Source organism: Ranitomeya imitator, chromosome 9 (assembly GCF_032444005.1).
Source record: "Ranitomeya imitator isolate aRanImi1 chromosome 9, aRanImi1.pri, whole genome shotgun sequence".
Taxonomy (NCBI): domain Eukaryota; kingdom Metazoa; phylum Chordata; class Amphibia; order Anura; family Dendrobatidae; genus Ranitomeya; species Ranitomeya imitator.
This window is the reverse complement of record NC_091290.1, coordinates 30,571,268-30,595,334: the sequence shown is the minus strand read 5'-3', so window position 1 is coordinate 30,595,334 and position 24,067 is coordinate 30,571,268. Positions and strand designations below refer to the sequence as shown.

General features: G+C 43.7%; 1 protein-coding gene across 2 annotated transcripts in view; it reads left to right on the top strand.

The window, feature by feature from the left end:
* The window catches only part of PC (pyruvate carboxylase), a 358,273-nt gene that overhangs the window by 83,854 nt on the left and 250,352 nt on the right, over window positions 1–24,067 (top strand). For both annotated transcript variants that reach the window (XM_069740167.1, XM_069740166.1), the window contains exons 6-7: window positions 2,647–2,764; window positions 4,315–4,466. In XM_069740167.1, the coding sequence (XP_069596268.1) occupies window positions 2,647–2,764; window positions 4,315–4,466 (270 nt within the window). The remainder of the gene's footprint in view (window positions 1–2,646; window positions 2,765–4,314; window positions 4,467–24,067) is intronic.

The following is a 24,067-nucleotide window of genomic DNA, read 5'->3' as shown; positions in this document are numbered from 1 at the left end:
CACCAATCGACAGAAAGGGGAATTTTTATCTCTGATGGGGCACTTTTATCTGTTACAAAGCATGAGGAGCTTGAGTTGCTTGATATTGCAACAGCCGATCGCAGAAAATTAATGGGGCAGTGGTAAGGAAGTGCATTGTTCCTCCATTCTAAAGGGAATACAATTTTCCCATTCTGCCTGTTTGGGCGAGGAACCAGGGGTCGAACCCCCCCACCCATCTGCAAGTATGGGTCCTGAGGGTACAACCCTCCTACCCATCAGCAAGTATGGGTCCTGGGGGTCCGACCCTCCCACCCATCAGCAAGTATGGGTCCTGGGGGTCTGACCCTCCCACCCATCAGCAAGTATGGGTCCTGAGGGTACAACCCTCCCACCCATCAGCAAGTATGGGTCCTTGGGCTTGGACCCTCCCACCCATCACCAATTATGGGTCCTTGGGCTCCGACCCTCCCACCCATCAACAAGTATGGGTCCCAGGGGTCGGACCCCCATGGGCATTATCACTTCTCCTGTGGATAGCTCATAGCTTATGTTCACTCTACAATTCTTTCAAAGCCCTTTTACACCGGTCAATGCAACCCATATGGGAAAAAATCGATGAACATCGATGTGAAAGTTCTGTCCCCGTACAATGGCAGGATGGCGAAAGGAGCGATCGTCCAACGGACAAGTCGTGAGCATGTTCATCAGCCGATCATTGCAATGTTTATAGACGAGCCAAATACCAGGAGCGAGTGTTCGTCGATAGCGATCTTTAGCCAATTATCGCCCCCTGTATAAAGCCCCTTAGCTGCCCCCGTCACCTTATTTATTTATTGTCCTCCATTTCTCTATCCAGTAGATTTTATTAAGAGAAAAGTGGCCTTAAAGGCGAAACGGAGCCTTGTACAGACCTCCTTTGTGTCTGGAGAGCGGAGGGGAGGCAGAAAACGCGGCAGAGAAGCCGGTGCCTTAATGGAAATGTAAAGTCGAGCTCATTAACTAGAGCGGCAGAAAGGAATGGGATTTAAATTGTGATAAAAGTAAGAGATGGGAGTAAATGGAGTCATCCACAATTCAAGGGAGATTCCTCCAGCGATGCTTTATGGTCTAATAAGTCATTTGTCTTTTTCATGATGGAGCAAGTGCTCGGGTCATGCTGTAAAGTCTCGGAGCGGTGCCGGGGAGATGGGGCTTTCATGTCTGCCAAATTACTATGGTCATTGCAATGTCTGTTTCTCCTAATAATGGACCCAATCTTGTTTGATAAGCGACAGGAAACTCTGATACAGGCGGCCTCTTGCCAGTATGCCTTTAATGCGAGGATTTAACCCCTTCTTATACTACGTCGGGTGCTGGTGTACGGAACGGGCTTAGAGCTCCGCACACGGCAGGTGACAGCTGTGTTTTACAGGCGACATCCCTCTCCAACAGCAGAGATTGTATTAAGCGGTTAACCCCTTAAAATGCAACCGTTGGTCTGCCAGCGGCATATACGGGGTGGTGCTAATAGCTTTAAGTGCCAGCTGGGGAACTACTGATGGCTGCCATCTTGGTACTCCCGTACTTTTAATAGCCAGGTCTCATAGGTATTGCACTTCATAGAAAAGGCGTGACTTTTTTTTTTTTTTTTGTCATAATTTTTTATTATTTTGTAATATTTTTAAAGTTTTTTTTAAAGTGTAAAAGTCCGAATTATGTTTTCTCCTCCCCCATTAAAATATAGAATTTTTAAACCGTGAAGTAAGCTCTGTAGCACAATAAAAAAAAAAAAAAAGCAACACAAGCCAAATATGATAATGATGATGATTATTCATGTTTATTTTATTTGTTTATTATTGTTAAAAAATAGTTATCATTGTACTATTCATTAGATTTTTTTTATGAATAAATAAAATAATAAATACTAGTAATATGAATAAAATAATAAATATTATTATTCATTTTTTCTTTTCCACCACTTACAGAAACAAAAAAAATTAAAAAATACAAGTTTGGTATCTCCATAATCGTCGTTCAGGTTTCTGGGTCAATTGTAGCACACAATAAACGGCATAAAAGCAAAATCCCACAAAACCAATAGTAGAACTGCATTACTTTTTCACCCTGTCATCGCTTAGATTTTTTCACCACATTATGCTATTAAAAATAAGTGCCATCATTCACAACTACAACTCGACCTGTAAAAGACGAGCTCTAGTGCGACTGTTGCCGTAAAAAATATGGCTCTTTAGAAGAAGAGGACGACAAAACGAAAGCGCAAAAAAAGTGAAAAATTGCCCAGTGATGACGGGGTTAAATTGGATCTCAACTGGGATCTAGTATTGTAAATGTAAAACCAAGTTCATGCAGGAAGAAAGGAAACGGTTACTGGCCAGAAATGGTTTTGCGGTAGCAAAACATGTCTGCTTTCTTGCTAAAACAGCACCACGCGGGTCCGCTGGTCATGTCGGGTATTGCAATGTAGCGCTATTCAAGCATGTTTGAACTGCAATACCACATATAACATGCACGGCTTTTTTTTTTTTAAATTCTGTTCCCACCTTAGCTTGTAATGTTGGTTTAGACTCTGGTTCTGCATGTTACAGCGGCGGAAGAGTGTTGTCTCCCAAGCGGAGGTAAGTGACCGTATACAGGATGGGCATTTAAACATGTGACTCTCCGCAGGAACTGGAAGAAAATTACACCCGGGCGTATTCGGAGGCGCTGTCCGCTTTTGGAAACGGAGCCCTGTTCGTGGAGAAGTTCATTGAAAAGCCTCGTCACATAGAGGTGCAGATACTCGGTGGGTGATCCTGCAATGGCGGCAGAGGCCTATGGTTGCCTCAGCAGGGTTGGGCTCGGCCTCATTCTTCCACAGCTGAGAAAACAGATTTATATAAAGGTGTCAGTCCTGGCTTTGTACACGGGACATAAACCCCGGCGTCCCAGTGCGGACATTGCTCTCTCCCAGTCACTTTCCTGCAGAGGCGCCCGGCAGGGGAGAGAGCGCTGTATCCTGCACGCTCTGCAGGGTCAGCATTTTACTGCTTATTTTATGCATATATTTTTATTTCTTTGCTTGGCTGGTTGTCCCCTTTCAGTGTTTTAAGGAAGAGTTTTTATTTTCCAGAAGCAGTTTTGGAAGTTTTTTTTTTTTTTTTTTTTCCCCTGTATCTTTCTTTGAAAACTATTTGATAGGCCAGTGCCTAGTTTTGAAGAGGTTTCCATCAGAATCTGCGCCAAATATGTGATATATATTTCTCTTTTTTTTTTTTTTTTTCCCCCCCTCTAAAATTCTTTAAGGGAAAAAAAAAACTTGCGTTGATTTGCCATGGAAAAAAATTTTGGAAGAGTTTTCTTAGATTTTGGTTTTTTTTTTCCCCAATTTTTGCAAAGGATTATAGAGAGGATCCGCTTTTAAAGAAACTCCTCGAAAAGAGGGCATACCCTATCAAGCTGGTTTTAGCACAGTTGTGGGGTACATATTTACTCACTAGTATGGATTAACTGTCTTGGAAATGGTGCATACTTGTTCATAGAGTCCATACAGTGAATCCTTAAAAAGGGCCTGTCATGTGTTTAAAAAAAAAAAAAAAAAAAGTTTAGTTAATTTCCTTGTAAAAATCCCTGACCTCCCCCTGATTCTGCTGCACTTTTTCTTTTTGTGCTGCATTGCTCCATTGCAGAGATATTCACGTTTGTTGCTTGTGGAGTGCAGTATGTGAAATCTCCTTCTCGCAGTCCTCCTGGGCACCAGTTTTATCTGGGGGGGTGTACGCTTTTACTCCTACCTCCCAAATGTTGTCAATCCCATCTTGGCAGCGTCTGAGACTGATACTCTTTTAGATCAGATGCCGTGCTGTGATTGGCAGAGTCTGAGAGGGAGGAGTGAAGGCGAATGCCCCCAGAGAAGACTCTGTAAAAAAAAAAAAAAAAAAAGCCCAGTTGCACTACAAGCAGAGATTTCACATACCGCGCTGTAGAAGCAACAAATGTGAATATTTCTGCAGTGGAACGACGTGGATCGAAACGGAAAAAAGCGGCAGAGTCAGGGGAACTTGTGGATTTTAAAAATATATTTACTTTATTCTTGAGCAAGTGACAGGTCCCTTTTAACACCTTTCATAGTTTCTTTTATGTTTACCACCCATACTCTGCAGAATGTCTATATATTGTCACGCTCATTACTGTACCAAAAAAGCCCATCATTTCCCATTCATGGATTCCCAAAGCATGAAGATGGGTGTACCCTTGAGTTCTCCCCATGGGCCCTGCACTTCTGACTGTAATGTACGGAGCTTTATAACTGACCCCCTGTTACTGACAACTCTCAAACCTTTCTTTCTTAATCAGGGGACAAACACGGTAACGTGATTCATCTTTATGAACGTGACTGTTCCATCCAGAGACGGCACCAGAAGGTGGTGGAGATAGCACCAGCTGCTCAGCTAGACCCTCAACTCCGAGACCGACTGACCCATGATTCTGTGAAACTGGCAAAGCAGGTGAGGTTGAGCGGGTAGCGTTCTGTGAAGTCGTATGTCCGGGATATTGCGAGACGTGATGTTTGACCACCAGTAATGCCCAACTGGCAAGACCATGGTGGGTGGCAAACATTTATGGTGTGGCTCTGTTTTTGTTCCCAGCTCGATGATCAGAAGTTGGGCTTAGTTATAGGGGCACCGTGCCGACCTGCTGATCTATAGCTGCTTTCATTGCTTACCGCCGTGCTGCAAAACTGTAATTCCCTGAACCGCCATTACCAGCCGAAGTGCCTCTATCTGCGGACATTTACACATCACTCCGCATGGCATCTCATCAGTATTTGTAGCCACAAACTGTCACGTGTGTGAACACGGGGTTAATCGAGTATTGCACTGTCTGGGAATTGAAAAGAAATTGCTGAACCAGTGAGCAAAACTTTTATCCCTGGTGTCCAGGTCTTGTCTCTCATCAGAGCAACGTCTCCATGGAGTTTGCAGGTTCTCCCTTTGATGGTGTTCTCGCTGTGCAGTATTGTGTAGAATTACTCCGTGATAACTCGGCGTCGTCGATCATGTTTGAGGGCTAAACAGAACTGCAGAATACATTTCATCAATACATTGATCCGTGGCCTACACAAATATCCTGACAAATCCTATACCATATGATGAAAAGTATTGTCTCATCATCTAAATAGCCAAGTGCTGAAAAAAAACAAGCAGCGCTTGCAATTTTCTTCTTATTAAAAATTGTCTCCTTGCTCAAGAACAAAGGTTTTTTTTATTTTATTTTATTGTTCACAGGCAATTTGTAAGTTTACTGTCCACTGCTGCATTCTGAGGTGGCTGAGCGCACTTGGAAGCTGCTTGCAAGAGCTGCTCTCATCGCTCATTGCCGCTTTACGATGCAAATCTGCGTCAGAGAATGCACAGTTCATGTCAACGGTGCAACCATGCCGTGGGTCTGAACTGTCAATCATCAGGAGCACACCGCCCCCGGTACCAGGAATCCAGGAGGCAGGAGAGCAGTGGGATCCAGTTTCCTTCAGTACCGGCGCTCCCATGTATAGCATCTGTCTCCATTGCCCCTGGTGTATAACCTCCGGCCCCTCACCATGCCGTCTGCCTTTACTAACCCTGTGACAGGACGGCTGGTGGTGCAGAGATCGCTCATACCAGCACAATACTGTAATAGGAGCCAGATTTCTTCCCTCCCAAATATTCCTCCATCTCCTGTGAGTGATATGTAGAAGCGGAAGGAACCACAGAAACTCACTATAGAGTGAAGGGCCAAGTGCTGAGGGGCAGAGGGCAGAAAAGTCATTGATGGTCTGCTGACTCCATAACTGCAGAGTCCTCTGATAACAACCTCAGCAGAAACACTGCGCCCCCGCCAGGAGCATCATGGCCATTGTACAGTTTGGTGGAGGAGGGATAATGTTATGGGCCGTTATCAGGGGTCGGTCTCAGCCTTTTACTTCCAGTGAAGAGAAATATTAATACTTCAGCCCAAGACATTGTAGCTTCTAGATTTGTAGGAACAGTTTGGTGAAGGCCCGTTTCTGTTCCCTATGACTGTGCCCAGTGCACAAGGTCCATACAGACGTGGAGGGAAGAACATGACCAACCGGCCGCACAGAGCGGGGACCTCCGCCCCATCCAACACCTTTGGGATTAATTAGAACGGGGTTTTGTGATCCCGGCCTCTCTCCAACATCACGGTCTGACGTCACTAATGCTCTTTTGGATGTCGGGGAGACATCATTGTCGTCATTGTCTCCCCGGTCATAGCGTTATGGACATGAAATTACTTGTATTAAAAGGTAACTTCAAATCTCAGAAAGATCTATGAACTTCCCCAATATTTATGGACATAACTGTTTATCACTCTGCTTAACATCACCTGTCATATCTAAGGCATTTTTCTGTGCTGTTGTGCATAAATATGTGATTCTTCAGAATTTGTATTAGTCTATGCCTGATGAAGAGACCTGAGTAGTCTTGAAAGCTTGCAATTTACCATTTTTTCAGTTAGTCATTAAAAGGTATCAACCACTGAGGACTCTCAATTCTAAATAGTTTTCTATCCACTCGCTATCACGGTACCAAGATATACAGGTCCTTCTCAAAAAATTAGCATATAGTGTTAAATTTCATTATTTACCATAATGTAATGATTACAATTAAACTTTCATATATTATAGATTCATTATCCACCAACTGAAATTTGTCAGGTCTTTTATTGTTTTAATACTGATGATTTTGGCATACAACTCCTGATAACCCAAAAAACCTGTCTCAATAAATTAGCATATTTCACCCATCCAATCAAATAAAAGTGTTTTTTTAATAACAAACAAAAAAACCAACAAATAATAATGTTCAGTTATGCACTCAATACTTGGTCGGGAATCCTTTGGCAGAAATGACTGCTTCAATGCGGCGTGGCATGGAGGCAATCAGCCTGTGACACTGCTGAGATGTTATTCAAATGTAGATGACCGACAGCACTCCCTTATTCAGGCGCTCGTTCCATATCCAGGGAACCCACCTGGGTAACACGTCACAGTCTGCACAAAGGGACAGCGCTCCACCGGGTGTATAAATCAAAATAAATCCTTTATTCAGCCATTAAGCACAAGCGACGTTTCGACCATATGCTGGTCTTTTTCAAGCATACAAATATGGCTGACAGGTGGTCTTAAATAGTGTGGACACCACGCAGGGAGCCAATCACTAATAAGTCCCACCCATCTCACAATATAAATCAACATTATATAAACATAAACAAAATAAACATCAGGTATTATAATGTATATACAAACATTATCAAACAATCATCCGCATTTAAATACCGGTGAAAAAGTACAAAAAACACTAAAACCAAGTGCTTATTTACAATTCAGCCTTCCTCGATCTCACCATGTATACTCGTTGCCATAGTGATCAAATCCTTATCTGGCGTAGACCTTCCTGTGTGGGGCTAGTAGATGTTACAGGCTTAATGTGGCCAATCCCGTCCAGCCTGACATATAGCACCTAAGATTTACCCAATCATATGACCCCTTATAGCAGCATCCCCACATACCTACGTCGGACTCCACCAACGTCATGACCGCCAGACATGCCTGAAGGCAGAGGGGCGCAGGCACAGCCACGTCATACCGGAGCTGCGCCTCGTCACCTGACCCGACAGAGGCCGCGCCCGGAAATGACCAAGACTGATGCCGCACCTCCATACATCTCCAAGCCGAGCAGGTCACCAGGGGAACGCATCAGTCTTGGTCATTTCCGGGCGCAGCCTCTGTCGGGTCAGGTGACGAGGCGCAGCTCCGGTATGACGTGGCTGTGCCTGCGCCCCTCTGCCTTCAGGCATGTCTGGCGGTCATGACGTTGGTGGAGTCCGACGTAGGTATGTGGGGATGCTGCTATAAGGGGTCATATGATTGGGTAAATCTTAGGTGCTATATGTCAGGCTGGACGGGATTGGCCACATTAAGCCTGTAACATCTACTAGCCCCACACAGGAAGGTCTACGCCAGATAAGGATTTGATCACTATGGCAATGAGTATACATGGTGAGATCGAGGAAAGCTGAATTGTAAATAAGCACTTGGTTTTAGTGTTTTTTGTACTTTTCACCGGTATTTAAATGCGGATGATTGTTTGATAATGTTTGTTTATACATTATAATACCTGATGTTTATTTTGTTTATGTTTATATAGTGTTGATTTATATTGTGAGATGGGTGGGACTTATTAGTGATTGGCTCCCTGCGTGGTGTCCACACTATTTAAGACCACCTGTCAGCCATATTTGTATGCTTGAAAAAGACCAGCATATGGTCGAAACGTCGCTTGTGCTTAATGGCTGAATAAAGGATTTATTTTGATTTATACACCCGGTGGAGCGCTGTCCCTTTGTGCAGACTGCTGAGATGTTATGGAGGCCCAGGATGCTTCAATAGCGGCCTTAAGCTCATCCAGAGTGTTGGGTCTTGCGTCTCTCAACTTTCTCTTCACAATATCCCACAGATTCTCTATGGGGTTCAGGTCAGGAGAGTTGGCAGGCCAATTGAGCACAGTAATACCATGGTCAGTAAACCATTTACCAGTGGTTTTGGCACTGTGAGCAGGTGCCAGGTCGTGCTGAAAAATGAAATCTTCATCTCCATAAAGCATTTCAGCCGATGGAAGCATGAAGTGCTCCAAAATCTCCTGATAGCTAGCTGCATTGACCCTGCCCTTGATGAAACACAGTGGACCAACACCAGCAGCTGACATGGCACCCCACACCATCACTGACTGTGGGTACTTGACACTGGACTTCAGGCATTTTGGCATTTCCTTCTCCCCAGTCTTCCTCCAGACTCTGGCACCTTGATTTCCGAATGACATGCAAAATTTGCTTTCATCAGAAAAAAGTACTTGGGACCACTTAGCAACAGTCCAGTGCTGCTTCTCTGTAGCCCAGGTCAGGCGCCTCTGCCGCTGTTTATGGTTCAAAAGTGGCTTTACCTGGGGAATGCGGCACCTGTAGCCCATTTCCTGCACACGCCTGTGCACTGTGGCTCTGGATGTTTCCACACCAGACTCAGTCCACTGCTTCCTCAGGTTCCCCAAGGTCTGGAATCGGTCCTTCTCCACAATCTTCCTCAGGGTCCGGTCTCCTCTTCTCGTTGTACAGCGTTTTCTGCCACATTGTTTCCTTCCAACAGACTTACCATTGAGGTGCCTTGGTACAGCACTCTGGGAACAGCCTATTTGTTGAGAAATTTCTTTCTGGGTCTTACCCTCTTGCTTGAGGGTGTCAATGATGGCCTTCTTGACATCTGTCAGGTCGCTAGTCTTACCCATGATGGGGGTTTTGAGTAATGAACCAGGCAGGGAGTTTATAAAAGCCTCAGGTATCTTTTGCATGTGTTTAGCGTTAATTAGTTGATTCAGAAGATTAGGGTAATAGGTCGTTTAGAGAACCTTTTCTTGATATGCTAATTTATTGAGACAGGTTTTTTGGGTTATCAGGAGTTGTATGCCAAAATCATCAGTATTAAAACAATAAAAGACCTGACAAATTTCAGTTGGTGGATAATGAATCTATAATATATGAAAGTTTAATTGTAATCATTACATTATGGTAAATAATGAAATTTAACACTATATGCTAATTTTTTGAGAAGGACCTGTATATCTTTCCTGTATCAAAATGGATGTCGAATGGGAAGCCATAAAGGCTCCTGTAAGGGCATTGTGGAGGGGTCACATGTTATTTTATTTCTCCATATTTTTGTCCTGACCATTTATCAACAATGGATCCAAAGAAATAAACTGCTTAAAAAAATAAAAGGAACACTAAAATCCCACATCCTAGATATCACTGAATGAAATATTCCAGATTTAAATCTTTATTCATTACATAGTGGAATGTGTTGATAACAATAAAACCTAAAAATGATCAACGTAAATCACAACTAATATCCCACGGAGGTCTGGAGTTGGAATGATGCTCAAAATCAAAGTGGAAAATGAAGTTACAGGCTGATCCAACTTCAGGGGAAATGCCTCAAGACAAGGAAATGATGCTCAGCAGTGTGTGTGGCCTCCACGTGCCTGTATGACCTCCCTACAACACCTGGGCATGCTCCTGATGAGGTGGCGGATGGTCTTCTGAGGTATCTCCTCCCAGATCTGGAGTAAAGCATCCGCCAACTCCTGGACAGTCTGTGGTGCAATGTGACATTGGTGGATTGTGCGAGACACGATGTCCCAGATGTGTTCAATCGGATTCAGGTCTGGGGAACGGGCGGGCCAGTCCATAGCTTCAATGCCTTAATCTTACAAGAACTGCTGACACACTCCAGCCACATGAGGTCTGGCATTGTCCTGCATTAGGAGGAACCCAGGGCCAACCGCACCAGCATATGGTCTCATAAGGGGTCTGAGGATCTCATCTCGGTACCTAATGGCAGTCAGGCTACCTCTGGCGAGCTCATGGAGGGCTGTGCTGTCCTCCAAAGAAATACCACCCCACACCATTACTGACCCACTGCCAAACTGGTCATGCTGAAGGATGTTGCAGGCAGCAGATCGCTCTCCACAGCGTCTCCAGACTCTGTCATGTCTATGACATATGCTCAGTGTGAACCTACTTTCATCTGTTAAGAGCGCAGTGTGCTAGTGGCAAATTTGCCAATCCTGGTGTTCTGTGGCAAATGCCAAGCGTCCTGCACGGTGTTGGGCTGTGAGCCCAACCCCCATCTGTGGACGTCGGGCACTCAGACCTTCCTCACGCAGTCGGTCTCTAACCGTTTGTGCTGACACATGCACATTTGTGGCCTGCTGGAGGTCATTTTGTAGGGCTCTGGCAGTGCTCCTCCTGTTCCTCATTGCACAAAGGCTGACGTAGGGGTCCTGCTGCTGAGTTGTTGCCCTCCTACGGCCCACTCCACGTCTCCTAATGTTCTGGCCTGTCTCCTGGTAGCGCATCCAGCCTCTGGACACTACGCTGACAGACACAGCAAATCTTTTTGCCACAGCTCGCATTGATGTGCCATCCTGGATGAGCTGCACTACCTGAGACACTTGTGTGGGTTGTAGAGTCTGTCTCATGCTACCACGAGTGTCTAAGCACAACCAGCATTCAAAAGTGACCAAAACATCAGCCAGAAAGCATTGGTACTGAGATGTGGTCTGTGGTCCCCACCTGCAGAACCACTCCTTTGAGTGTGTCTTGATAATTACCAATAATTTCCATCTGTTGTCTATTCCGTTTGCACAGCATGTGAAATTGATTGTCAATCAGTGTTGCTTCCTAAGTGGACAGTTTGATTTCACAGAAGTTTGATTTACTTGGAGTTATATTCTGTTGCTTAAGTGTTCCCTTTTTTTTGAGCAGTGTATATATTAGTTTTCTTGCATTGCCTTAACTCTCTTGGGCATGGAGTTCACTAGAGTGTCACCAGCCACCACAGGAATCGTCTCCTCCATGATGACATCACTGCGCTGGTGGGTGAATGTTGGAGACCTTGCGCTCCTCCACCTTCCGTTTGAGGATGCCCCACAGATGCTCAATAGGGTTTAGTTCTAGAGACATGCTTGGCCAGTCCAGCACTTTTACCCTCAGTCTTTTTACAAGGCAGTTGTGGTCTTGGAGATGTGTTTGGGGTTACTATAATGTTGGAATACTGTCCTGCGGACCAGTTTCCGGATGGAGGGGGATCAAGCTCTGCCTCAGTATGTAATAGTACATGTTGGCATTCATGGTTCCCTCAATGACCTGTAGCTCCCCACAGCCAGCAGCATTCGTGCAGCCCCAAACCATGACACTTCCACCACCATGCTTGACTGTAGGCAAGATCACTTGTCGTCGTATTCCACACCTGATTGCTGCCACACACACTTGACACTTTCTCAACCAAATAAGTTTATCTTGGTCTCGTCAAACATCGGGATATGGTTCCAGTAATCCAGGTCCTTAGTCTGCTTGTCTTCAGCGAGTTTGTAGGCTTCTTGTGCATCATCTTTAGCAACTATGAGTACAGTATCCTTTTGCAGGAGACCACACCGACGTTTGAGACTAATCAACGCACAGTTGTAGGTGATCTGTCAGATCATATGCAGCTTGTCATGTGGTAGTTGGACCTCGTGTTTGTGTCGTAAATCCATTCACCTATCTTGATCACGAAGTTTAATCTCCGACTCAAATTACCTACTAGCATCTAATAAGGACATGTGTCCCTGATGTGTGTTTCGCTGAAATATCGGCTTTTTTTTAACCCCTTACCGGCATCGGACGTACTATACCGTCCGATGCCGGCTCCCCTGCTTTGATGCAGGGCTCCGCGGTGAGCCCGCACCAAAGTCGGGACATGTCAGCTCTTTTGAACAGCTGGCATGTGCCCGTAATAGGCGCGGGCAGAATCGCGATCTGCCCGCACCTATTAACTAGTTAAATGCCGCTGTCAAACACAGACAGCGGCATTTAACTACCGCTTCCGGCCGGGCGGCCGGAAATGACGTCATCGCCGACCCCCGTCACATGATCGGGGGTCGGCGATGCTTGTATATTGTAACCATAGAGGTCCTTGAGACCTCTATGGTTACTGATTGCCCGTCGCTGTGAGCGCCACCCTGTGGTCGGCGCTCACAGCACACGTGCAATTCTGCTACATAGCAGCGATCAGCAGATCGCTGTTATGTAGCAGAGCCGATCGGGTTGTGCCTGCTTCTAGCCTCTCATGGAGGCTATTGAAGCATGGCAAAAGTTAAAAAAAAAAAAGTTTAAAAAAAGTGAAAAAAATAAAAAAAACATAAAAGTTTAAATCGCTCCCCTTTCGCCCCAATCAAAATAAATCAATAAAAAAAAATATCAAATCTACGCATATTTGGTATCGCCGCGCTCAGAATCGCCCGATCTATCAAATAAAAAAAAGTATTAACCTGATCGCTAAACAGCGTAGCGGGAAAAAAACTCGAAACGCCAGAATTACGTTATTTTTGGTCGCCGCGACATTGCATTAAAATGCAATAACGGGGCGATCAAAAGAACGTATCTGCACCGAAATGCTATCATTAAAAACTTCATCTCGGCACGCAAAAAATAAGCCCTCAACCGACCCCAGAGCACGAAAAATGGAGACGCTACGAGTATCGGAAAATGGCGCAATTTTTTTTTTTTTTTTTTTTAGCAAAGTTTGGAATTTTTTTTCACCACTTAGATAAAAAATAACCTAGTCATGTTTGGTGTCTATGAACTCGTAATGACCTGGAGAATCCTAATGGCAGGTCAGTTTTAGCATTTAGTGAACCTAGCAAAAAAGCCAAACAAAAAACCAATGTGGGATTGCACTTTTTTTGCAATTTCACCGCACTTGGAATTTTTTTCCCGTTTTCTAGTACACGACATGCTAAAACCAATGATGTGGTTCAAAAGTACAACTCGTCCCGCAAAAAATAAGCCCTCACATGGCCAAATTGACGGAAAAATAAAAAAGTTATGGCTCTGGGAAGGAGGGGAGTGAAAAACGAACACGGAAAAATGAAAAATCCCCCGGTCATGAAGGGGTGCGGTGAGCCACATGCTCAGCTATTTATGCAGCCTGTCATGACTGAAAGGCGGGTTGACCAATCAACGCATTAGTAATTCTCAGATGCATATGTATGTATAGGGATTTAAATAGAAATTAATCATATAAATGTCTGTAAACCCACAAGCGATATATTAAATTACTTACTAAGATATTAACCCTTTCATGACGGAGCCCTTTTTCGTTTTTGCGTTTGTTTTTTGCTCCCCTCCTTCCCAGAGCCATAATTCTTTTATTTTTCCCTTCAATATGGCCATGTGAGGGCTTATTTTTTTGTGGGACGAGTTGTACTTTTGAACGACACCATTGGTTTTACCATGTCTTGTGCTAGAAAGCGGGAAAAAATTCCAAGTGTGGTGAAATAGCAAAAAAAAAGTGCAATCCCACACTTGTTTTTTGTTTGGCTTTTTTGCTAGGTTCACTAAATGCTAAAACTGACCTGATATTATGATTCTCCAGGTCATTACGAGTTCATAGACACCAAACATGACTAGGTTATTTTTTATCTAAGTGGTGAAAAAAATTCCAAACTTTGCTAATAAATAAAAAAAAAAAAAAGTGCAATTTTCCAATATGTAGCGTCTCCATTTTTCGGGATCTCGGGTTGGGTGAGGGTTTATTTTTTGCGCGCCGAGCTGGCGTTCTTAATGATACCACTTTTGTGCAGATACGTTCTTTTGATCGCCCGTTATTGCATTTTAATGCAATGTCGCAGTGACCAAAAACATAATTCTGGCGTTTAGATTTTTTTTTTCTCGTTATACCGTTTAGCGATCAGGTTAATCCTTTTTTTTTTTATTGATGGATCGGGCAATTCTGAACGCGGCGATACCAAATATGTGTAGGTTTGATTTTTTTTTTTTAAATTTTATTTTATTTTTTAATCTATTTTTGAAAGGGGGGTGATTTAAACGTGTGTGTGTGTGTGTATGTGTATGTGTATGTGTATATATATATATATATATATATATATATATATATATATATATATATATATATATATATATATATATATATATATATATATATATATATATATATATATATATATTTTTTTTTTCATATTTTTTTTTTAAACCACCTCTAAAAAATTTTTTTCCCATGCTTCAATAGCCTCCATGGGAGGCTAGAAACTGGCACAACTCAATCGGCTCTGCTACATAGGAACGAAGCTCAGATCGCTCCTATGTAGCTGAATTGCTGCATTGCGATGAGCGCCGACCACAGGGTGGCGCTCACAGCAATCCGGCATCAACAACCATAGAGACCTCAAGGAGACCTGGTTGTCATGCCAACACATCACTGACCCCCGATCACGTAACGGGGGTCAGCAATGCGCTCATTTCCGCATTGTACGGCGCATGTCGTGAAGGGGTTAAAGAGACTTTACAAAAAATAAATAAAAAATTTAAGTACATTGTTGGGAATTAATTATAATCACAATATGAACTATAGACCAGTGCACTTAGATTATATATAAATTAGATTAGGCTTTTTTTTTTATAGGAATAGACACTTGATTTTTAATATGATCAGTATTTTATTCCACATTTAGAACATATATAATTGGAAATACATGGGATCACAGTATATACCACATTCACCCATTCTATGCACCCATTATTTTATCGGGGGATGTCTTTTATAGGCCTTACTGTAATACATCCCTTATAGTAAATGTGTCATGGTCATAAATCCATGATCTTAATATAGAAATGGAAAAGTCTTGCCGCATTGGGATATCACAGCCTCATCCGGACAATCCGGTGTGTTCTGATCTCCGGGTACTGCAGATATCTGTACTATTTCTAGGTTCCAGTAGGGGGCAGCAGAGACATTGGATGTAGAGAGACTCCTCCTGGCTGTTATATCACGGTGTATCGGGAGACTTTTATATTGCGCTTGTTCTTTCATTCCAGGCTATATAAAGCCGCTGTGATGTAACGAGTCCGGCTTCCGGGTATTAGAAAGTAATGAGAACTTCAAACATAAGAATGACCTTGCTGATTGGTCGTGGTCAGTGTAGTCAATTTTCCATGCAGATTAGTGCAACGTCATCATTTACTCTCTTCTGCGTTGAACCTCGCAGGGACCATGTCGGAGAGATTACAGTGCCTTACGAAAGTACTCGGCCCCCGGGGAACTTTTCAACCTTTTCCCACATATCATGCTTCAAACATAAAGATACCAAATGTAAATTTTGGGCGAAGAATCAACAACAAGTGGAACACAATTGTGAAGTTGAACGAAATTTATTGGTTATTTTAAATTTTTGTGGAAATTCAAAAACTGAAAAGTGGGGCGTGCAATATTATTCGGCCCCTTTAACTTAATACTTTGTTGCGCCACCTTTTGCTGCGCTTGGGGTATGTATCTATCAGTTTTGTACATCGAGAGACTGAAATTCTTGCCCATTCTTCCTTGGCAAACAGCTCGAGCTCAGTGAGGTTTGATGGAGATCGTTTGTGAACAGCAGTTTTCAGCTCTTTCCACAGATTCTCAATTGGATTGAGGTCTGGACTTTGACTTGGCCATTCTAACACCTGGATACGTTTATTTGTGATCCATTCCATTGTAGATTTTGCCTTTTATGTTTGGGATCATTGTCTTGTTGGAAGACAAATCTCCGTCCCATTCTCAGGTCTTTTGCAGACTCAAACAGGTTTTCTTCAAGAACGGTCCTGTATTTGGCTCCATCCATCTTCCCTGTCCCTGCTGAAGAAAAACAGGCCCAAATCATGACGCTGCCACCACCATGTTTGACAGTGGGGATGGTGTGTTCAGGGTGATGAGCTGTGTTGCCTTTACTCCAAACATATAATTTGGAATTGTTGCCCAAAAGTTCGATTTTTGGTTTCATCTGACCAGTCCACCTTCCTCCACATGTTAGATGTGTCACCCATGTGGCTTGTTGCAAACTTTAAATGACACTTTTTATGGATATCTTTGAGAAATGGCTTTCTTCTTGCCACTCTTCCATAAAGGCCAGATTTGTGCAGTGTACGACTGATTGTTGTGCTATGGACAGACTGTCCCACCTCAGCTGTAGATCTCTGCAGTTCATCCAGAGTGTTCCTCGGCCTCTTGGCTGCGTCTCTGATCAGTCTTCTCCTTGTTTGAGATGAAAGTTTAGAGGGACGGCCGGGTCTTGGTAGATTTGCAGTGGTATGATCCTCCTTCCATTTCAATATGATCGCTTGCACAGTGCTCCTTGGGATGTTTAAAGTTTTGGAAATCATTTTGTATCCAAATCCGGCTTTAAACTTCTCCACAACAGTATCACGGACCTGCCTGTTGTGTTCCTTGGTCTTCATGATGCTTTCTGTGCTTCAGACAGAGCCCTGAGACTATCACAGAGCAGGTGCATTTATACGGAGACTTGGTTACACACAGGTGGATTATATTTATCATCATTAAGCATTTAGGACAACATTGGATCATTCAGAGATCCACAATGAACTTCTGGAGTGAGTTTGCTGCACTGAAAGTAAAGGGGCCGAATAATATTGCACGCCCCACTTTTCAGTTTTTGAATTTCCACAAAAATTTTACATAACCAATAAATTTCGTTCAACTTCACAATTGTGTCCCACTTGTTGTTGCTCCTTCACCAAAAATTTACATTTGGTATCTTTTATGTTTTGAAGCATAATATGTGGGAAAAGGTTAAAAAGTTCCAGGTAGTCGAATACTTTCGCAAGGCACTGTATATCCCAGGCTCCCTGCAATGTGCAGGGGACGGTTATTTTGACAGTAGCCTTCGTCTGAAAGGCACAGTACTGTTCAAAGGTTTTAGGCAGGTGTGGAAAAAATGCTACAAAGTAAGAATTCTTTTACTAATAGAAGTGTTCATAGTTTTATTTTTGTCAATTCACAAAATTCAAAAGGAAATCCAAATCCCATCAACATTTGGTGACCACCCTTTTTCTTCATCATTTCTTCTCGGTGCTTGTACACCATTTTTGAAGAAACTCAGCAGGAGGTTGTTCCAAACATTTTGGAGAACTGACCACAGATCTTCTGTCTCTTCATGTGATCCCGGACAGACTGGATGATATGAGATCTGTGGGGGCCAGATCATCACTTCTTCAGGACTCTTCGCTCTTAATGACATTGGCTGGATATTTGGGGGTCATTGTCCTTTGGAGCCAGTCAGACGCTTCTCTGATGGTTTTACCTGATGGATATATCCACATTCAAGACACCATTTATCTTGACCAAATGCCCAGTTCCGTGTGCAGTAATGCACCCTCAAACCTGAAGGACCTTCCACCGCTGCCTCATTATACTGCTCTCCAGCTTTTTGAGAACAACCTGCCTTCTGTTACAGCCAAATATTTCACATTGTGACTCCTCAGTCCACAGCTCCTGCTACCATTTTTCTATCCCCAGTTTCTATGTTTCCTTTCATAGTTGTTTTTTTGTTACCATGTAGGTTTGTTTTTTAGCCGCAATTCTTCCATGAAGACCACATCTGCCAGACTTCTTTGACCATTAGATAGGTGTGGCTGGGTCCCTCTAGCTGCTGCCAGTTCTGAGCTGATGGCACTGCTGGACATCTTCTGATCTGGAAGGGTAGTAAATAGTGATGAGCGAATATACTCTGTACTCGAGATTTCCCGAGCACGCTCTGGTGTCCTCAGAGTATTTAAGTACTCGGAGATTTTTTTTTCATCGCCGCAGCTGAATGATTTACATCTGTTGTCCAGCATAAGTACATGTGGGGGGTTTGCCTTGTTGCTAGGGAATCCCCACAAGTAATCAAGCTGGCTAACAGATGTAAATCATTCAGCTGCGGCGCTGAAAGCTAAATCTCCATTACTTACAAATACTCAGAGGACACCCGAGCGTGCTCGAGAAATCTCAAGTAACGAGTATATTCGCTCATCACTAGTAGTAAACATTATGCATGTTTCATCTGCTGCACTAAGTTTACTTTACTGACCGGTATGTCAAAGATCCTCAATGTTGCACATTTCTCACTGAGAACTACAGGCTGATCTTTATCCATCATGTAACACCATCAGGGAGGTGTCAAATTGGCTCCAAATTTATTCTGCAGCCGAACAACGACCCCAAACATCCAGCCAATCTCATTAAGGCTACTTTCACACTAGCGTTAACTGCAATCCGTCACAATGCGTCGTTTTGCAGAAAAAACGCATCCTGCAAAAGTGCTTGCAGGATGCGTTTTTTCCCCATAGACTTGTATTGACGACGGATTGCCACACGTCGCATCCGTCGTGCGACGGATGCGTCGTGCTTTGGCGGACCGTCGCGAGCAAAAACGCTACATGTAACGTTTTTTGCTGCCGACGGACCGCTTTTTCTGACCGCGCATGCGCGGCCGGAACTCCTCCCCGCACCTCACAATGGGGCAGCGGATGCGATGAAAATCTGCATCCGCTGCACCCGTTGTGCGGCGCAAACAACGCTAGCGTCGGTAACCTCGGCCCGACGCACTGCGACGGGCCGAGCCCGACGCTAGTGTGAAAGTAGCCTAAGAAGGACGAGGAGTCCTGGGAGTGATGATCCGACCCCCTGCAGAGCCCTGATCTCACATCATCCAGTCGGTCTGGGATCACATGAAGAGACAGAAGGATCTGCACAAGAGACATCCACGGAAGATCAGTGGTCAGTTCTACAAGATGTTTGGAACAATCTCCTGCCGAGTTCCTTCATATCTATGTGCAAGTACATAAAGGAATTGATGCTGTTTTAGAAGGAAAAAGTTTTTTAGACTTGCCAGTTTTTTCTCATCGCTTGACAATATAAACAATTAACACTTCTATTTTTTTTTATAGCATTTTTACTTTGCAGCATTTTTTGCCCACCTACCTTAAAAAAATAAATATAATATATATATATATATATATATATATATATATATATATATATATATATATATATATATATATATATATATATTTATATATATTATATGTTTATTATATTTACAATACTGTAGAAAACTTTAAACTGGATCCTTACTTTTAATTTTCCAGGGAATATATTATTCCGGTCATTTTTGGTAATGTTATGCCATGTGCGGGCAGGCTGGCCTACTGCAGCAGCAATTGCAGCGCTTGCTCTCTTAACGTACTTTAGTAAGTAAATTTGCTGCCATCTGAATCGATGATTGACCTTGACGTGACACTTGGGCAGGAGCCGTTTCTCGCTCTCGGATTTACATTTAGTGCGTTCCTGTCTTTTCTTCGTAAAATCCGGATACACGGTGAATTTAGATACTCGTAGAACTCCCTTTTTTCTTTTTTTATTAGAGCAATTTGTAAACATTGTTAAAAGAAATTGGCTTGGAGTCCCAGCTGCCCTCATGATGTCTTGTGGGTTTTGGAGGTAATCCAGATAGCTGAAGGTTCGGAGCCGATTTTGCCGGCTGAGAGGAGACGTCATGGGGTTGTTGCAAATATTAGAGCATATCTTGCTGCCTGCTGCGGCTTGCCATGTGCTTATCTTTTACATGGTTATCTGGCTTTACTATACAAGGAGATACTTGAGAATTTAATGTGCTTGTGACTCTGCTTGCATTGCAAATTACTTCTGTTGCGGAACGAAAGAAAAATACCTTGGCAAGTAACGCCTAGGAGAGGCGGCCACCCTATAAAGTCAGTCTGAGCCTTCAACAAACCTTGCTTGCAGAATTGTGCCCTGGTCTTTCATCCAGTTTGGTCCTCTGTGACAGCTGGACCTTAGCTTTTGCGACCAGTGTCCTGCATGCCTGTTGTGCTTACTATGTCCCACGACCTCATAATATCAAAGGGCATATTAAAGGGAATTTGTCATTAAGATCTAGCCACCTGCAAACCACATATATGGACAAGCTGGTCTTTAAAATATATGGTAATTGCATTGACACCTTTTATATCTTCTATCTGTTGCTGTATTCCTACGAAATCACCTCATCATTTGCATATAAATAAAGTGCTATGGACATGAGAGTACTTCCAGAGCCGCTTGCTTCTTAGGCTGTTTCCTTGACCAGTATAATCTTCTCTAGCTCTTTAACCTAGGGGTCAATAGCTCGTTAAGTGCTCCGTCCCGCCCAGAGTATTTAACACCTTATTTGCATATGATTTTCAATGGCTAATGCAGCAAAAGATTGAAATGGAAATCCATCATCACCTTTTATCACTTCTAAGACCTGCTTGCTTATACAGCTCTGGCAAAAATTAAGAGACCACCACATCACATCCCTGTCATGGGCAGCCCAATCTCCAGACCTGAACCCCATTGAAAACCTCTGGAATGTAATGAAGAGGATGATGGATAGTGACAAGCCATCAAACAAAGAAGAACGACTTACATTTTTGCGCCAGAAGCTGTGTGAAAGACTGGTGGAAAGCATGCCAAGACGCATGAACGCTGTAAATAAAAAATCATGGTTATTCCACAAAATATTGATTTCTGAACTCTTCCGAAGTTCAATCATTAGCATTGTTGTTTCTAAATGATTATGAACTTGTTTTCTTTGCATTATTTGAGGTCTGAAAGCACTGTTTTTTTTTTTTGTTTTTTTTTGACCATTTTTCTTTGTCCCAAAAAAATACAAAAATGTATTGCTTGGAAATTCGGAGACGTTGTCAGAAGTTTATAGAATAAAATAACAATTTACATTTCACTCAAAAATATACCTATAAAGAGAGAAATCAGACAAACTGAACATTTTGCAGCGATCTCTTTAATTTTGCCAGAGCTGTATGTTTGGGTTTGGGGGAGATTGATCATACGGACAGATTTCCTTTAAGGCTACTTTCACACTAGCGTTTTCTGCAATCCGTCACAATGCGTCGTTTTGCAGAAAAAACGCATCCTGCAAAAGTGCTTGCAGGATGCGTTTTTTTCCCCATAGACTTGCATTGACGACGCATTTGCGACGGATTGCCACACGTCGCATCCGTCGAGCGACGGATGCGTCGTGCTTTGGCGGACCGTCGGGAGCAAAAAAACGCTACATGTAACGTTTTTTGCTCCTGACGGACCGCTTTTTCCGACCGTGCATGCGCGGCCGGAACTCCGCCCCCACCTCCCCGCACCTTACAATGGGGCAGCGGATGCGCCGGAGAAATGCATCCGCTGCCTCCATTGTGCAATGCGCTAAACGCTAGCGTCGGAATCTCTCCCCGACGCATTGCGACGGGGAGATTCCGACGCTAGTGTGAAAGAAGCCTTATACGTGAGAGGTGCCTAGCATGCCAAATGCAGAAGTGAAATCTACGCTGGTTTGGCTGTCGGGCCAGGACTGCATGAATCCTTTTTTTTTTTTTTCCCTCAACTATTTTCAAAATGACTAGGGATAACTACCAAGCCAGAGAATCTTCTACAGGTAGCTGTTTTATCAGACTCTGTTCGACACTGATGAGGAGCGAACACCCTGAAACAGCAGCCTGTGGATGGGTTTCTGCCTTGGAATTCATCCCTGGTCATGTTGCAAGGCTCATTAAAAGGTTGGACATTGACTTACAGTTGCGATGTCTCCTATAGTTGATGCTTGCGAAAGTATATTTTGCCAAAGAGGTAATTTTTTATAATTTTTATACGATTTTTTTTTTTCCCTCCCCTTCCTTCATAGTGCATTGCTTGTAAGACTTCATACATACCCGGTCGGTCTCTTTTAAGGAGAACCAGTACTGCCCAACGTTCACTTGCAATCTTCTAAACTTTTTAGTGAGCTGCTGTTCGTTTCGTGCAATTCCTTCTGTTTTATGGCTGCTCTTGGCTGTTGTTGGGACCGAGATGTTCCCGAATGTCTCCTTTACCATTGTACCCGCTTATCGTGGATGAATATTAACACTTGACCTCTCGGGTAGCGCCGGTGAGATTGTGTTCATTAGATTACAGACTAGATGGAGAGTTTCGCTGGGGTGGCACAGTAGTCTACAGTCCACAGTAGCTGGCTGGGGTTCCCTCTCAGCTCAGAACAGTGCCCAAAAAAATAAAAAATCTATGGCAAGAAAATGGTAAAAGATGGGCAGTGCCGAGCATTCTGCAATAATATGACGGCCTAAGAGGTTTTTGATGCTTAGTAGTGTGACGCCCCAGGGTCCTGGTCATCACCGTAATGTTGCTTTCCTCACAGGGAGAGTGAAGTTTGGAGGCAAGGAGACATAACTGCATCCAGGTACCACAAGCATGCAACACATTCACACTCCAGGCCACCAAGGGGAGCTTTTGATCCTATTTACTAGGTGACTCCCCAAAAATATATAACTGGTAGTCTGTAGGGAAAGTAGTTAGTTTCAGACATCCGTCTGAGGAGGACAGTGTGTCCATGGAGCTGTGCATGCCCTAAGAGCTGCAGCTCCCAGAAGGAGATATTTCAGAAAGCAGAATACGTTGCAGTGAGCGTGCAGGAAAGCAAAGCATAGGAGAGGATACCAGAAGGGGACCAGCCCCGAGCAGGCTGCCTCCTTCTGAGGCGCAGATAACCTGTAGCCGGAACACTGAGGTAGTAAGGACCTCTACGCCTTACTTCAGAGACCGGCAGGACAGCTAATTGCACGTTACCTGTCCGCACCTACCCCCAGGAGGCACGGTGGCACCCCTCAGAGGCTGGGGCATGCTAGAGTCCCTATAAACCACCTCAAGCCACCAGTCATATGGGTTTTGTCCTATCCGACTACGGGGGAGAGAGAGAAACACCACATCTGTGAGGACCTTATTTGAACCTTATGCAGTAAGGGACTACACCACTGTAGCGCAAGGGAAGCTGGTGATTGCCACCTGGAGGAGGGGACTCTGGACTTGCCTCCAAACCGGCCGGACTCTGCCTGCCCTGTGATCTGGTGCCCTGGACTGTGGCTGCTGAAACAAACAGTAAACAAGGTAAAGAGACTGCAGCCTTGTGTCCTCGTTCTTCACTGCACTTCTCACCATTCTACCATCTACGGTACACACCGGGAGCCCTGGGGATATACTTCACCTGTGGGAAGGTATACCATCTAGCTGCCATAACATCACCCCAGCGGACCCCTTAAAGCAGCGTCTGTCACCTTGACAAAATACCACAGGTGGCATAAAGAACATAAACCTTATCCCTTTAAAGACCTTTCCATTTTATTTGGACGTCCCAGGGCCACGGGCCAGGTCAGCCACTGTGACATCCCCCTGTGAACACCGGACCCGGTACCGAGTAACTCTTTGCCCTGACGGGGCGCTCCAGGAGCTTTTGTAGTTGATTATTACAATGCCATCTGCTCTTCATGTTTCAGCTTTCTATATTAGGCGACACCCTAATTAAAAAAAAAAAAAACCTTTTACTTTTGTGAGAGGTGATTACACCATGCATTACCGGTATCACAAAAAGATTTGAGAGCCCTTCAGATCTTTGTAGTGGAGCCTCTTCTATGGAAAGAACTTTAATGATGCTGCCTGGAAGCTGAAGGTGGACTTGATAGTATTATCTACAAACCTAAAAAATACACATGTGGTATTCATAAACCAATGTAAAAAAGGTCATATACCGTAATATGTAATACCTGAAAGAAAAATGCAAAATGCAGTCACAAGCCCCAAAAAACA